The sequence below is a fragment of the Rattus norvegicus genome, chromosome 10 (assembly GCF_021556685.1).
Source record: "Rattus norvegicus strain SHRSP/BbbUtx chromosome 10, alternate assembly SHRSP_T2T, whole genome shotgun sequence".
Lineage (NCBI taxonomy): Eukaryota > Metazoa > Chordata > Mammalia > Rodentia > Muridae > Rattus > Rattus norvegicus.
The window spans coordinates 52,367,032-52,382,399 of NC_141543.1; the positions used below are offsets into that span (position 1 = coordinate 52,367,032).

Below are 15,368 nucleotides of genomic sequence, written 5' to 3' on the forward strand. Positions count from 1 at the left end.
TCGTGCTTTCTAAATAATTTCTTCTAATGTGGCAAATACATGTCCATACTGACATCAATGCACTTATGACAATAAACTGTTCTACTAACATCAAGTACAGTCTCTGGCCCTTTATAGCTTCTCCTTCTGGCAAGGTTAACTTATTTCATGCACGCTGATCACAGTATGCCTTTAGTGTCCTACTTTTTTTCACTCAATGTATTGTGGAGATTCAGCCATGTTATAGTTTTACCAGTATATGGATATATTGCTCTTTATCTATTTACTTATTGATGGGAAACCAAGCACCATTTCTTCCTTTTTAATTACTAAGTATTTTATTTTTAATTATATGTTCAGATGTGTCTGTTGTGGGTATATGCACATTAGTGACATTGCCCAGGGAGGCTAGAAGAGGGAGTCAGATCTCTGGAAGTGTTCTCTCTGAGTACCTGGTTGTGAGCTGACTAACATTGGTGCTAGATTTGAGATAGGGTCTCACTATGTAGCCTAGGTTGTCCTGAAACTCAAAGAGATCCTCCAGCTTCCTGCTTTTATCTCACAAGCTTACTGAAGTGAATGTGTCCTATATAAGTGATCAAACCATACCCTTGTTTTTTTTTTTTTAAAGATTTATTCAGTTATTTTATATAAGTACACTGTAGCTGTCTTCAGACACACCAGAAGAAGGCATCAGATCTCTTTACAGATGGTTGTGAGCCACCATGTGGTTGCTGGGAATTGAACTCAGGACCTCTGGAAGAGCAGTCGGGGCTCTTAACCTCTGAGCCATCTCTCCAGCCCCCAAACCATACCCTTGTATCCATACCCACTCTTGGCCGTTCCTAGCTGACCATCCAGAACCTCAGTGCTATCTGAGTCTGAGGAAAAGGACAGATACTGCCATCCATCTTGTACTAGAGCTGGGGAACAGCACCAGTTTTCACCACTAGGATGTCAGATCAGTTGTTTACAGATCTTTATCTGATAAAATTTCCCTTCTATTCTTAGTTTACTTCAGCTAGATTGTCAAATCTTTGAGTCATGTGGCTTCTCTTTCTTGTTCCTCACCAAGGTGACTGGCATTCATAGACCTTCAAAAGCTGGTGCGCCAATCTCAGGTTCCAGTGACAAGCTCAAAGGGTGTGATGTGTTCAACTTTCATACACTGTTCACTCAGTTTTCTAACAAGGTGCTTTAGAACGTCACTTCTTTGTTAACTGAGCTATCAGCTATCTGGGTGAAGGAGGCCTTAGAAAAGGGGAATGTGCCTGCTGATGCCTTATAAAGTTAGCATTGGTCTCTCATAAATGTGTGACACAACTCACCATTACAATCTAGACCTCGACGGCTGTGGTGGCTCATGTACACAATCCTACCTGTACACCACCGTGCAGTGCCTGGGCAGGAGATGGCAATCAGATTCCCTGAACTGCAGTTAGGGATGAGTCTTAGACACCTCTTCTGTATACTTTTTTTTAAAGATGTATTTATTTAATTTTATGTGTATGAGTATTTTGTCTACAGTATGTATGTGCACATGTGTGTCTACTGCTCACAGAGGCCAGCAGAGGCTTTTTATGAACTGCCATGTGGGTTCTGGGAATAAAACCCAGGTCCTCTAGAAAAGTAGCCAGTACTCTTAAGTGTTGAGCCACTTTTCCAGGTCCAACTTAAATCATTTTAAACTCAAGACCTGCTTTACAGCACAGAATGTCCATTATGCAGTCTGGAGTCCCTGGCTGACCTGGTGCTTTATGGCCTTCCTGATGCTCTGTTTTGCTGATTATTGTCAGAGGAGGAGTGAGATGCTGACCATCCCTGAGGAGAGCCTTGCTCCTTACAGCTACTGTATTTTGAAAGAAACCCTGCTACTTAGTTCAAAATGATTACAGTTACCACACTCTCTCTGAAAAGTGACCTTTTCTCATTGTGAAAAGACCGCCTTCATTCTTTGGAATGTTCTATTAACACAGCCCCTTCAGCTTTCTTTCAAAGACTCAGTTTCCCACGCTATGTCACTGTCCTAGTTTGCTTTCTGCTATTATGACAAAGACCAAGATCAAAACCAAGCTGGAGAGGAAAAGCTTCATGTGGCTTATATTTCCTGATCACAGACCAACACTGAGAAGCCAGGACAGAACTCAAGCAGAGACCCCAGAGCAGTGCTGTTTACTAGCTTGCTGCCCCTACCTTGTTCAGGCTGCTTTCTTTTACAACTCAGGGCCACCTGCCCAGCAGTGGGACAACCCAAAATAGACTGGGCTCTCTCGCATCAATCAAGAAAGCACCTCACAGTCTTGTCTTTGGTTTATGTCATCTTTTAACTCCTACCTACCCACTTCCATGCACTGCTACAGACCTTGCCTCACTAGTTCCCTGGCCACACAGGATGTCCATCCTTCCCACTGGGCCAGACTCCGCTTGTGGGACCTTGGGTCTTCTATCCTTTTATTACAGGCACAGGACCCAATAATTCTAGTCTTGCTTTTCTAACATTAATAACAATTAAAAACAGGCTTCATTTACAAGCTTACAAAAATAGCTAAAGAGAAACAAAGGGGAGGGAGACTTACTGACTTCTCAGTACCATCTCAGAAGGGGGAGTGCATTTAAACAGACAAGAATAAAGCTAGGAAATGGTTTCTTAGGATTGGGGGAGGGGTGGGGTAGGCAGAAACCTCACAAATGCAGCATCCCCACTTGCTCCTCAGGTGAGGAAAGTGCCAGCACTCATTCCAGGAAGCCTATGCCCATGCACAGTCACTGTTAAGGAGCATTTTTTTTTTCTTTTTTTTGGAGCTGGGGACCAAACCCAGGGCCTTGTGCTTGCTAGGCAAGTGCTCTACCACTGAGCTAAATCCCCAACCCCAAGGAGCATTTTTATAAAGAGACACAAGGCCTTTTACAGTAGAAAGGCACCTTAACTGTTCTGTGATACTGAAACTTCTCAAGCACACCTAAAAAAGCCATTTACTATAGGCTTGGTTCTATCAAGAAATGAATTAACATTTCTAAGAAAAATGTAACGAGCTCTCCCAGGAGCAGGGCTGTGCTATCCTGGTAAACCGAAAAGGTGCTCTGTACACGTGTGTCTGAGCTCAGGGCAAAGGGGATGAATCACAACAGAGAGAATATTTTAATAAGAATTACTAAATACCTCAATATTTATGATCTGGTATTGTGGGCTAGGGTGTGGTTCAGTAATTTCTTAGCATGTTTGATGCTGACTTCCATTCCCAACACTGAAATAACAGTAGCAATAACAAATTAAAAAGCTGACATCACTTCAGCCGGTAACCACTGTCCCTGGTAGTTACTGGAGAGGTGTCACACAACACATGTAGATGAGCCTCCAGGACATGGTGCTGGGTGAAGAAAGCTAGCCACAGGCCATATACTTATGACTGCAAATCTAAACAAGCAGACAGATGTGTGTCTGCTTCTGCCCAGGGGCAGTACGAGAAAGATGGGTGCTTATTTAGTGGCTACAGGGTGATTTTCTATGAGGATAAAGCCTTACAACAGGTGGCAGTTGTACTTAACCATAAATGCACTATAAAAGCCATGGACTGTGAAAAGACTTCAGTCCTCCCAGTCTCTCAGGGTCTGAATTGTGGATCCAACTTTTACAGAGATTGAAAGCATAGAAAACCACTGGCCTTCATATTGAAATACAGATATGGATACACTTTGCTTCTTGACTTGTTTAACAAAGGAACAACACTATTCATTACATTGTATTAGTAGTTATACAGTCTAGAGATGATTAAAGATCATAGGAGCGGGGCTGGAGAGATGGCTCAGCAAGAAAGAGCATTGCTGCCCTTGAAGAGAATCAGCTTCAGCTGCCAGCACCCACACAGGCTCACAGCCACCTACAACTCCAGTTCCAGGGGATCTGATGCCCACTTTTGACCTCCATGGGCACCAGGCATGCAAGTGGTGGTAGACTCAGACAAAACACTCATACATATAATAAAATAAATCTTTTAAAAAGGCATAGGTAGAGAGCTGCACATGGCAGCTCACATCTTTAGTCCAAGCACTGAAAGTGGAGGTAGGAGGATCTCTGTAAGTAGGAGGCCAGCCTGGATTAAATAGTGAGATCCTGTCAAAAACAACAATAACACAACAACAAAAACCAAAAAATGATTGGTGGATATGTATAAGTTACATGGAAAAAAATGTCATCCTTCCATATTGACATTCCCTGGACCTTTCATACATACCACTTTGCTTCTTGCCTTTTAGTAAAAGGACTACATTATTTATTATATTGTATTAGGAATTACCAGTTACCCCTGGCAAAACCTGGCTTGCTCTATAGATGCTGAGCTAAATGTCACTACACACACACACACACACACACACACACACACACACACACACACAGAGAGAGAGAGAGAGAGAGAGAGAGAGAGAGAGAAAGAGAGAGAGAGAGAGAGAGGGAGGGAGGGAGGGGCTTGCATGCTAACATGGCCTGCCAGCTGGACAGTCTCTTAACAAGTCAATAAAGTCTTTGAGCAGTAAACAAAGTAGGTTAAGTAGGATTTTTAAAATTTACCTTTACTGCCAGGCATGGTAGCACACACCTTTACTCTTAGCACTCAGAAGGCAGAGGCAGGTGGTCTCTGTGAGTTTGAGGCCAGCCCAGTCTATAAATTGAGTTCTAAAACATCCAGGGCTACACACAAAGAAACCCTGTCTCAGAAAACAACAACGACAGCAAATCCCCAAACTATTTATTTATATTTAGCATTGGGTGGAGGAGTATGGAGGTCAGAGAACAACTAATGGGAGTTGTTTTTCTTTCTATCATATGGGTCTCAGGAATTAAACTCAGGTCAAGCTTGGCAGCAAATGCCTTTACCCTCTGAGACATCTTACTTTAAGCAGAGTTTTACTGACAGGTATGGACTAACAGTGGACACACTAGGTCAGTACTCCCCAGATGGGATGACTCTGGTTAAAAGATATGATTGGGAGCTAGAGAGATGGCACAGCAGTTAAAAGTACACTGGCTGTTCTCCCAGAGGTCCTGAGTTCAATTCCCAGGAACTACATGGTGGTTCATAATCATCTTCTATAAAGGGATGTGATACTCTCTTCTGGCATGCAGGTGTATATGTAGATTGAGCACTCATATATATAAATAAATCTTTTAAAAAATAAATAAATGGGGGTTGGGGATTTAGCTCAGTGGTAGAGCGCTTGCCTAGCAAGCGCAAGGCCCTGTGTTCAGTCCTCAGCTTCAGAAAAAAAAACAAAAAACAAAACAAAACAAAAGAAATAAATGACTGGCAGTCATAAACTGAGATTGGAGAAAAAAAGAGTAAACTAAAATATCTATCTAACATTAGAGTTGACAGGATAATATTAAATTAATCCATGGAAGAAAAGGGGGATCAGGAATCATTGCAGCCCAATCTATACAGTGGGGACGCAGTCCCACCTACCTCTTGGCTGAGGCTGGAGACTTGGCCACGATGACTGCATTCCTATAATCTGGGATCTGTGACAGACAAGAGGCCTGAGGTTACTATTTTAACAAATAGTAAAATTATCATTTTACTATTCAAATTCAAAATTATCATTTGACTTAAAGTTTCACCAAAAAGAAAAGTTCAAAGCAAAATCTTCCTTTGGGAAATAAAGATGAAAATGTTCTCAATATGAATACTTTTTACCTATATAGGAAAGCCCAGTAATGTAGACCAAGAGCTCTTTTAAAAAAGTTAGCAGAGAGAGTAGAAATGTGGCTCAGTTTAAGCTGAGGGCTGTACAAGTGTGATGAGCTGAGCTTGCCCATCCCTCACCCACACAAAAGCTGAATATGGCAGACTGTGTTTGTAACCCCAGCACGGGAGTGGCACTGGGGTGGGGGATGGGTATAAAAAGTGGAGTTAGGCAGGTCTCTAAAGCACACTGACCAGGCAATCTAGCTAAGCAATGAACTGCATGTTCAGTGAGAGACCTCAAAAAGCAAGGTGAATTGAGGAAGTCACTGAACAAATAACACACATTCTCTCTCTCTCTCTCTCTCTCTCTCTCTCTCTCTCTCTCTCTCTCTCTCTCTCTCTCTCCCTCTCTCTAAAACAAAGCAAACAAAAAAATCAACAGAGGCAAACCAGGTGTGATGGTGTGTGCCTATAATCCCAATTGTCTATGAGGCTGGTGTGAATCTGTTTCAATAAATACTTTCCATGAATCCCACATTAAATGTAATTTCACAATAGAAAGATATCCACTGAGCCTGAATCCAAGTTAATGTCATATTCTAAAATACTGTGGTTCAAACAGATGACAAAATCACTCCATGCTGAGGAAAGCCATCTGTGAAAGGACAGTTAGCCTATTGCTCTTAATAAAAGGGCTTATTAAACAAACAAAATGACAGACAGTTGTGTTAGTACCTTTAATCCCAGCATAGAGTGGGCAGAGGCAAGCAGATCTCCCTGAGTTGAGGACGGCCTGGTCTACACAGTTAAGACCCATCTCTAAGCAAACAAACTGCTTAAAAGTAAGCAGAGCAAGTGAGGTGGTGCAAGTCCACAATCCCAGCAATCAAGGGGCAGAGGCAGGAGAATCAGGATTCCAAGACCAGTCTAGGTTACCTGAGACTGCCCCCCAAAAGATAAACAAACTAACAAAACCAAGCAACTAAATAATCATCCAATTTGGAAATCATTTCACTGTTGAAAACATAAGCACTCAGTGCTAATGGTGATTAGGGTAGATGTCATTCTCGTGTCCACACACACAGTAAGGAACCATCTTTAAGTAGAGAAGCAGTTTTTTGTTTCTGGCTTCACCTTGCAGGATTTTCTTTTCTTTTTTTAAAAGATTTATTTATTTATTATATATAAGTAAACTGTAGCTGTCTTCTGACACACCAGAAGAGGCATCAGATCCCATTACAGATGGTTGTGAGCCACCATGTGGTCACTGGGAATTGAACTCAGAACCTCTGGAAGAACAGTTAGTGCTCTTAACCACTCTTAACCATCTCTCCAGCCCCTTGGCAGGATTTTCAAACTATTCTTGAGAAATAACCAATCCATTCAGTGCCAATGACAACTGAAGAACATTCCCATTGGTGTTTCCTCACGTGTTTTTCCTACATGTATGTCTATGCACCATGTTCATGCCTGGTACTGCAGAGGTCAGAAGACACCAGATCCCCCAGAACTGGAGGTACAGACTATTGTGAGCCACCTTGTGGATGCTGGGAACTGGTTCTCTGGAAGAGGAAGAAGTGCTCTTACATGGGAACTCTCTCTAGGCCCAACACTGTGAATCTTAACACAGGTGGCTGCAGTATCCAAAGGCCTGCTGGATAACAATTACTCAGTAAAGGAACAAAAATGATGATTATCCCTTCTCTTAAGGAGAAGGGGAGGGAGCAATGGCAGGATTTGTGAGGGTAAGACTGAGAACAGAGAACAGAGGAGGGCGGGGTGATTGGGATGTAAAGTGAATAAAACACACAGACACACACACAAATGCTAATTGGACTTGCGCGTAGAGGAAAGACACACCTGTCCAGTGTTCTCAGGCAAGAAAGGAATGAATGAAGGAAGGAAGGAAGGAAAGAAGGAAGGAAGGAAGGAAGGAACCTTGTTTTCATTTAAGTACCTCGTTTTAGCCAGAAGTTTTTCTGAACTGTTTCATGCACTTCTTTGCCTCATTAAATAATATCACACCCTTCCAAGAGACAGCACAGCAGCCAACAAAGCCCTTAATAAAACCAAAGGACTCTAATAAAAACAGGCTCATTGTGTCTTCAGAGGGTAAAACAGGAAATATTATAAATACAAAGATCAAGGTTTGATGTGAAAGAACCAAGAAATCTAAGAGGAAGCTATTAGTCCAAACAGTAGCTCAGTAGCTGGTCAACAGGAGAAATGAGCTCCCAGGGAAATCTGGGAGGAGAGAGCCAATTTGCCCAGAACAGGATTATGTAAGAAGCCAAGTGTTTAGGCCAAGACAAAAGCCAAGTGCAGTAACTCCAACCTGAACTGCACAGTAAGTACCAATCTCCCAAAAAATAAGAAGTTACACCCAGGTACAATGTGAACACTCAGAAGGTTGAGGCAGGAGGATTACTTGATTCCCATAACAGAATAGAAGCCCATCTCAAAATAAATCAGTAAATAGAACAAATTGAATGAATATCCATCTATCCATCCACCCATCCACCCATCCACCCATCCACCCATCCATCCATCCATCCATCCATCCATCCATCCATCCATCCATCTTCTATAGTTTTGGTTTTTTTGTTTTTTTGAGACAGGGTTTCTCTGTGTTGCCCTGGCTGTCCTGGAAGTTGCTCTGTATACTAGGCTATCCTCAAATTCACATAGGTCAATCTGCCTCTGTCTTCCAAGTGCTGGGATAAAAGGCATGCACCATCACTGCCAGGCACATTACCTTTAATTACTGGCTTTAATGTGTCTTAAATATAAAACATACAGATATTCTTTTCAGTAACATTTCTAAATCACTTCACTATGAATGGTTGTGATGTTATCTTGACTATAAACATAAGTGGATTACAAAGATATACCTTTGGTATGTCTACAAGAGTATTTTCAAACAGGTTTGATTAAGGAGGGAAGACTCACCCTGAAGAAGGTGGCACTGATGGAGTAGGTCTGGACTAATAAGAGAAAATGAGCTGAGCAGCATCATTCGCCTCTTGGCTTCCTGACTGAGTGCTGTATGAGCGGCTGCCTCATGCTCTGGTGGACCATGACTTCCCCACTATGACAGCACTCTAACTCTGTGGGTCAACATAAACCCTTCCTTCTTTAGCTGCTTTTGTCAGACCCTTTTGTCACAGCAAACAAGGAAAGTAACCAAAGCCATGCCTTTATTTGTTCACCAAACACATCAACCCTGCCAAAGAAAGGTGACAGCCAACCAGACAGAACCACTGGCAAGACAAAAGGACCAAAACCAGGCCCCATGAGGAAGACCTGGATTATCAACCAAAAACATGCTTTAGAAAGGTCCAAAGTGCTGCCCTTAAATACGCTACCGAGAAATGAAGCTCTCTGTGAAAGTGACTACAGAGAAACACTCATGTGCTAACAGCAGCTCCTAAAAGAAAACACCAATGCGTAGCATAAACCAAACATGTAAAAGGCTCCTGAATTAGCAGATCGCAAATACTCATAAGACTAACAAATTCTGGAAACCTTTGGGTAAGATCATGGACTAGATCTGCCTCTGCGTGGTACAACAAAGGGTCAGCTTAAGTGAAAACAGAGACTGTTTTAAAGAGACAATCTTTCTCCAGAAATTAACAAAAGAGGGATGATGAAGTGAGACACCAGGGGAAAAGGCCAGCAAAATGGATGAGAAATCTGAAAAATGGATGAGAAAGTCAGCAATGAGGAACTCATAAGACAATGAGATAAGGAGAGGGGTGAAAAGGTGATGGTGTGTTAACTAAGAGCACTGCTAGTTCTTCCAGGGGACATGGATGCAATTCCCAGCACCACCTGGAGGGGCTCACACTCCATTTCTAGGGGAGCTGATGCCCACTTCTCGCCTCTATGGGCACCAGGCACACACATGGTGCACATACCTACATGCAAACAAAACAGCCACACACATAAGCAAAATTCGGGGGTTGGGGAAAGAGCTGAGTGAAAAAAAAAAAACTACAGATATGGTATTTTAGAGACTTGTACTTACGAAGCATAACAGTTCTTTTTTTTTTTTTTTTTCTTTTTTCTTTTATTTCGGAGCTGGGGACCAAACCCAGGGCCTTGTGCTTGCTAGGCAAGCGCTCTACCACTGAGCTAAATCCCAACCTCGCATAACAGTTCTTTAAGCAGAATATAAAATGTTTTGGAAACAGAAACAGTATCATCCCAGAATATTTACAAAATTAGAGCTAGCTTACCTCTTCTTGAATATACTGTAACAGGAAAGGGGAGGCTCTTAAATTATCCACTGGAATATTGAAGAAGCCCTGGATTTCCTTCTGGTGTAAATCCATAGTGATAAGATGAGTCAGACCTTCAAATATAAGCAAGTTAAACAGGTCAACAGTACCACAGTGCTCTAAGACACCCATATAACAATGACCAAGCAAACTCTGTCCTATCATGAAGACCTGGCACCTCTGCTTATAATTTTAGTAACATTAGGTGTATGATTTACATTTCCATGTGAAGATCAGAAGTGGGGCCGAGAGACAGCTCAGCAATAACTGCAGAGGACGTAGATTTGGTTACCAGTGCACATGCTAAGAGGCTTGCAACCACCTGCAATTCAATACAGTTCCAAAGGCTGAGACCCTCTTCTGTCCTCTAGAAAGCTACATACATGTGCACATACCCCCACACACACATAAATAACAATAAAACCTTTGGCCAGGCAGTGGTGGTGCATGCCTTTAATTCCAGTACTCAGAAAAACAGAGGCAGGTGAACCTCTGAGTTCAGGTGAATCTCTGAATTAGAGGCCAGCCTGGTCAACACTGTGAATTCTAGGACAGCCAGGGCTATACAGAGAAACTCTGTCTTGAAACAAACAAACAAACAAACAAACAAGCAAATAAGCAAATCATCATCATCATCATCATCATCATCATCATCCCCCCCTTAAAATACAGAAACAGCAGATAATCTTAACAAAGAAATATTTTTAGAAGTGCTATTATTACAGCAGATTGCATCTCCTGAAATTTTCCTTAGCAGGGATGGCAAAACCCAGCTTTATATACCAAGACCTCTTCACCCACACTGTGACATCTAAAATGATTACCAAAAAAAAAGGTACAGGAACATTTAAGAAGAAGTACTATCCAAAAGAGTAAGAAGCTGAACCTGTGTGGTCCATCTGAGAACAAGCCTGTAAGAGAAAGGAGAAAGCTTCCAGAAGATTCAGTGAGCTAGCCTATTTCCTCTGTCAGTGCTTGTCAGTGTTTCAAAGGGGTTCAGTGGTTAATAATGTCAACTTGGTAGGATCTACAATCACCTAGAGGTAAGTCTTGGAGACACACATGTGAGTGAGTAGCACGTGGAATGCCTGTGAGGGTTATTCTGATTACACTGAGTCAAGAAGATTCATTATAAATGTGGGTGACATCACACCCTGGGCTGTGTCAGGGGCTGCACAGGGAGGAAGCTGGCCGAGCCAAGCATTTGTCATTCCTTCCTTCCTGACTGCAAGTGCAGTATGATGAGTTGTTTCAAGGTCCGGCTTCTATGATGTGATGGATTGTACCTCAAACTGTGAGTCAAAATAAACTTTCTCTACCTCCAGTTGTGTTTGTCAGATGTTCCATCACATCAATAACATAAGTAACTAATATGGTTCTCCAGGGCTGAGGCTGCTAGAATTTATATTTTTTCAAAGCTGTGTTTTGTTCCTGCCTTCTTTGTAAAGCTACTTTGGAAATGTATTCTCTAGTAAGTATCTGTAAGAAGCGGGGACCTGGGGAAGTTTCAGTCCTTGGTCTGCACAAACTTCTGTGATGTATGCCTCCTTTAATCATGTACACTCACACACAAGCACACACAGCACAGACGTCTGCTAAAGTATGTACAAACACATATAAAATTCTTAGGCTGTGGAATGAACAGTCAGCCTACAGGAGAAAACCTTTGTTAGCTACATGTTAGGTAGGGAAGGTGTTATCTAGAATGCAAAGAAATGAACAAATTAAACACAAGACAAATGAAAAAAAAAAAAAAACAACAAAAAACCAAACCCTCAAACCGCCAATCATTTGGTAGGTGAATGGACTGAACAGACAGTTCTCAAAAGAAGTCATACAAATGGCCAACAAATATTTTCTTGTGTTTGACATCTTGAGTCATCAGGGAAACATAAATTAAAACTACTTTGAGCTGGATGTGGTGAGAGGCATTCCTTTAAGCTCTTCAAGTGCTGTTTAAGGCCAGCATGGTCTACTTAGTGAGACTGTCTTAAAAAAAAGCAAACAAACAAAAGACCCCCTGCCCAACTACTTGGAGACTTCACTTCCCCCTAGTTAGAATGACAATCGCCAAGAAAACAAATAACAATAATTGTTGTCAAGGACAAGAGGAAAGAGAAACACTATTGCTAGTGGGGTATAAACTTGCTTAGTCACCATGAAAACCAATGTGGAGGCTTCTCACAAAATTAAAGAGAGAGAGCTATCAGGGTCTGAAGGGACTTAGGGGTTAAAGGCACTGGGTGCTCCTCTACAAGACTTGGGTTCAGTTCCCAGCAACCACATGGCAACTGACAGCTGGAACTCTAGTTCCAGAGGATCCAATGCCCTCTTCTGGCCTGAGGGAACTGTAACCATGTGGCACACAGACATAATTCATAGGCAAAATACAGTTACACATTAAAAGAAAAAAGAACTACCATATATCCTAGTTGAACCACTCCTTGGCAGATATGAAAAGGACTCTGCTCTGCCACACAAATATTTGCATATCTACAGATACTGCTGTTCTACTCACAATCACAAGAAAACAGAATACCCATCAACAAATGAATAGATAATGAAATTGTAGCACATGTACACAATGGAATTTTATCCAGCTATAAAGAAAAATTAAATTTGTAAAAAAATTAATCTGAAAATCATATTGAACAAAGAAAGTAATCTAGGCTCAGAAAGACAAATATGCATGTCTTCTCTCATATGTGGATCCTACCCTTTAATACTTACATATATGTATATATTAATATGTAGGTATGGGTTATGAAACTAAAAGGGTACCAGGGAAAAGGTAAGAGGTTTTGAGAAACAGAAAGAAGCAAAGTTATTTAGTCTACACGGAGAGCTCCAGGCCAATGAGAAAAAAGGTGGATGTCACCTGAGGAAGATGGCCAAAGTTGTTCCTTGACCTACACACATAATAACCTGTAACTAATTTAAAAATATAAAAATGTTTTTTTTAAAATACTTAGGCTGTTACCTGAAAATGTTTAACAGAAAATAATAAACGTGGTTTATAAAATAGAACTATTTGTAAAATGAAAATGGTTTCTGTAATAAAGTCTAAAAGTAAGGTTCAAAATTATTTTTCTCCTTTCAAAACCTGAATATGACTGAAAAAATATGATATAACAAGTAATTCAGGAAAAAATATAACAGAAGTTGTTATTATTTGTGTTTTAGTGAATTGGAAGCAGAATCCCAATTCAAATAATTAGAATTCCAATAATTAGCAAATTATAGTTTTCTAATTAAACTAGACCTCAGTTTACCTGTGGTATACTTCTCATAATTTCAGATACCCATGATCCAAAAACACTTAATTACAAGTTCCAGAAAGAAATAATTGGTAAGTTTAAATCTCATGTCACCAGGAATAATGTAACCAAATCTTGTGATGTCCTTCTCTTCCCCTAGCATAGTGCTGTACCTGCCATTTAGGTGTGGTGTGAAATGTACCACTGTGGTACTGTGGGGCAGGCGCACCAGGGTTTCAGGCAGCTAGCTGTTGGGTGACCAGCACATCTTTCCTGGGAAAGGAAGCCCACTGTATAAACTATCTGTTTCACTACTTGTACTATCTTTAGAACTCTCGTCAAGATAATGTTTTGAAATTTCTAAGATCAAAAACAAATCTGCCATGGTGGTGCACAAACTTTAGTCTCCTCGGGAGGCAGAGACAGGCAAATCTCTATAAGTTTGAGGCCAGTCTGGTCTATGTAGTGAGTTCTAAGACAGCCACGACTATATGGTCAGACCCTGTCTCAAACAAACAATCAAAGAAAACACACAAACAGACATTCTTACCAGCTTTGCACATCATAGAAGCCAGCAATTTTGAGACAATAGAGCCCCTTTTTCTCATCTTGCACTGCTTGCTATAAGGAAAGTAGGGGATCACTCCAATGATGCTCTTGGCACAAGAGGTCTTACATGCATATACCATAATCAGGAGCTCCATGATGGTGGTGTTCACGTCCCTGAAAGCCATGGACGATATCAGACATTAGTATGTTACTTTTGACTATGATAACACTTAAAGCATTAGACACAAAAATGACAAATCCCTCTTCTCCCAGACCACTGAAAGAGAGAGTCAAAAGACAGCTTTCCACACCACATGCTCTCAGCCACTAGGCAGCAGAGAACTTTTCACAACGCTCTAAAGTTATACTCTATTTGCCATCCCCTACCATACTCTGTGGAGGACCAGTGCCACCATCATTCCTCACTTTTCCTGTCTCTCATCATTCCAGTTCTTTGCCTGTCTTTGTAGGACATCTCAGGAGAGAAGTCTACAGTCCCACTCTTCTTTTTTTTCTCTCCTATATACACTCCAAAGAAGCTTTGGTCTCCAAAACAGCTCCCTGACTTTTATCAACAGCCTCCAACAATGGATTGGTTAAATTCATTGGCCTTTCTGCTGCCTCTAAGGCTGCTCAGCTGTGCTTACAATAGGGGCACAATGTCCCTGTCTCCTTCTGTTTCCTTTGACTCCTTTCTTGGTTCCCCCACTACCTGCCAAAGATTCATTCGTCTCTTCCTCCTGTCACCCTTTACCTCTCAGCCTCTGCAAATGCTGGCCACTCTTACAGGCCTATTTCCAGCCCAAGACCCCTTCAGAAGTAATCTCACTAGCTGTTGGTAGGCACTTCCGTCTAAATGTTAAAATCTAACTAAAGGAACCGTCATTCCTTGTAAATGCCTACATCATCAGAAAAGTTGTGACTATTCTCTCGCTCACCACACTGTTCTTAGGCTACTCTGCAAGAGCTTAAAGGTGGCTAGATTCCACTCTTCACATGCTTTTGAATCTCACCGTTCTATTACCACCCCGTCCACTGGGCCTCCCACTGGGCCCTCAGTTTACACTCCAAACAGAGCATCTTGTTCTTTAAAGTGGTAGTCAGAGCAAAGTCCCAAGGCCCGAAATAGTTCCTCTTCTCATCCACAGCGCCGGTGCCAGCACTAAGGGATGTACAGGGCCTCCCAGGCCCTTTATGATCTGTTTTCACTCTTCCCCTAGACATTTGCTCCACAAGCCTTCCTAGACATTCACTGCTCTCCTCTTCACTGAGGCCTACCTTGTCTGCCCTCTGCCCTCTTACAACCATCATCCCAACTCTCTCCCATCATCTTTTCTAACCTTCAGCAATGTTGAGGATTCAATTTAGGGGTTCTTGAATGCAAGACGACTAAGCTTTCTCCGGTGAGTTACAGCCCTAGCACTCCTTCCTCTGTGTTACATGTCACATAGCACTTATCATTTTATGGTGTACCTGGTATCTATCAGATTCTGTTTTTGTGTTTTGTTTCCTCTGAAGAAGGTCTCACTATGTAGTGACACTGTGACATGATACTGATGTCTGTAAATGTGTTGGGCCACAGATGCACACAGCCTGCTGGCTACAGGGCTAATATACCTTGC

General features: G+C 41.7%; 1 protein-coding gene across 50 annotated transcripts in view; it reads right to left on the minus strand.

Annotated features, from left to right (window-relative positions):
• Positions 1-15,368, minus strand: part of Prpsap2 (phosphoribosyl pyrophosphate synthetase-associated protein 2) — a 35,058-nt gene that overhangs the window by 8,342 nt on the left and 11,348 nt on the right. For all 50 annotated transcript variants that reach the window (XR_015630150.1, XR_015630148.1, XR_015630152.1 and 47 more), the window contains 3 exons: positions 13,748-13,920; positions 9,899-10,014; positions 5,439-5,494 (listed from right to left, as the gene is read on the minus strand). Coding sequence is in view for 41 of the 50 variants with exons in the window: in XM_087569470.1 (XP_087425596.1) it covers positions 5,439-5,494; positions 9,899-10,014; positions 13,748-13,920 (345 nt within the window). In the remaining 9 variants the exon portion in view is untranslated. The remainder of the gene's footprint in view (positions 1-5,438; positions 5,495-9,898; positions 10,015-13,747; positions 13,921-15,368) is intronic.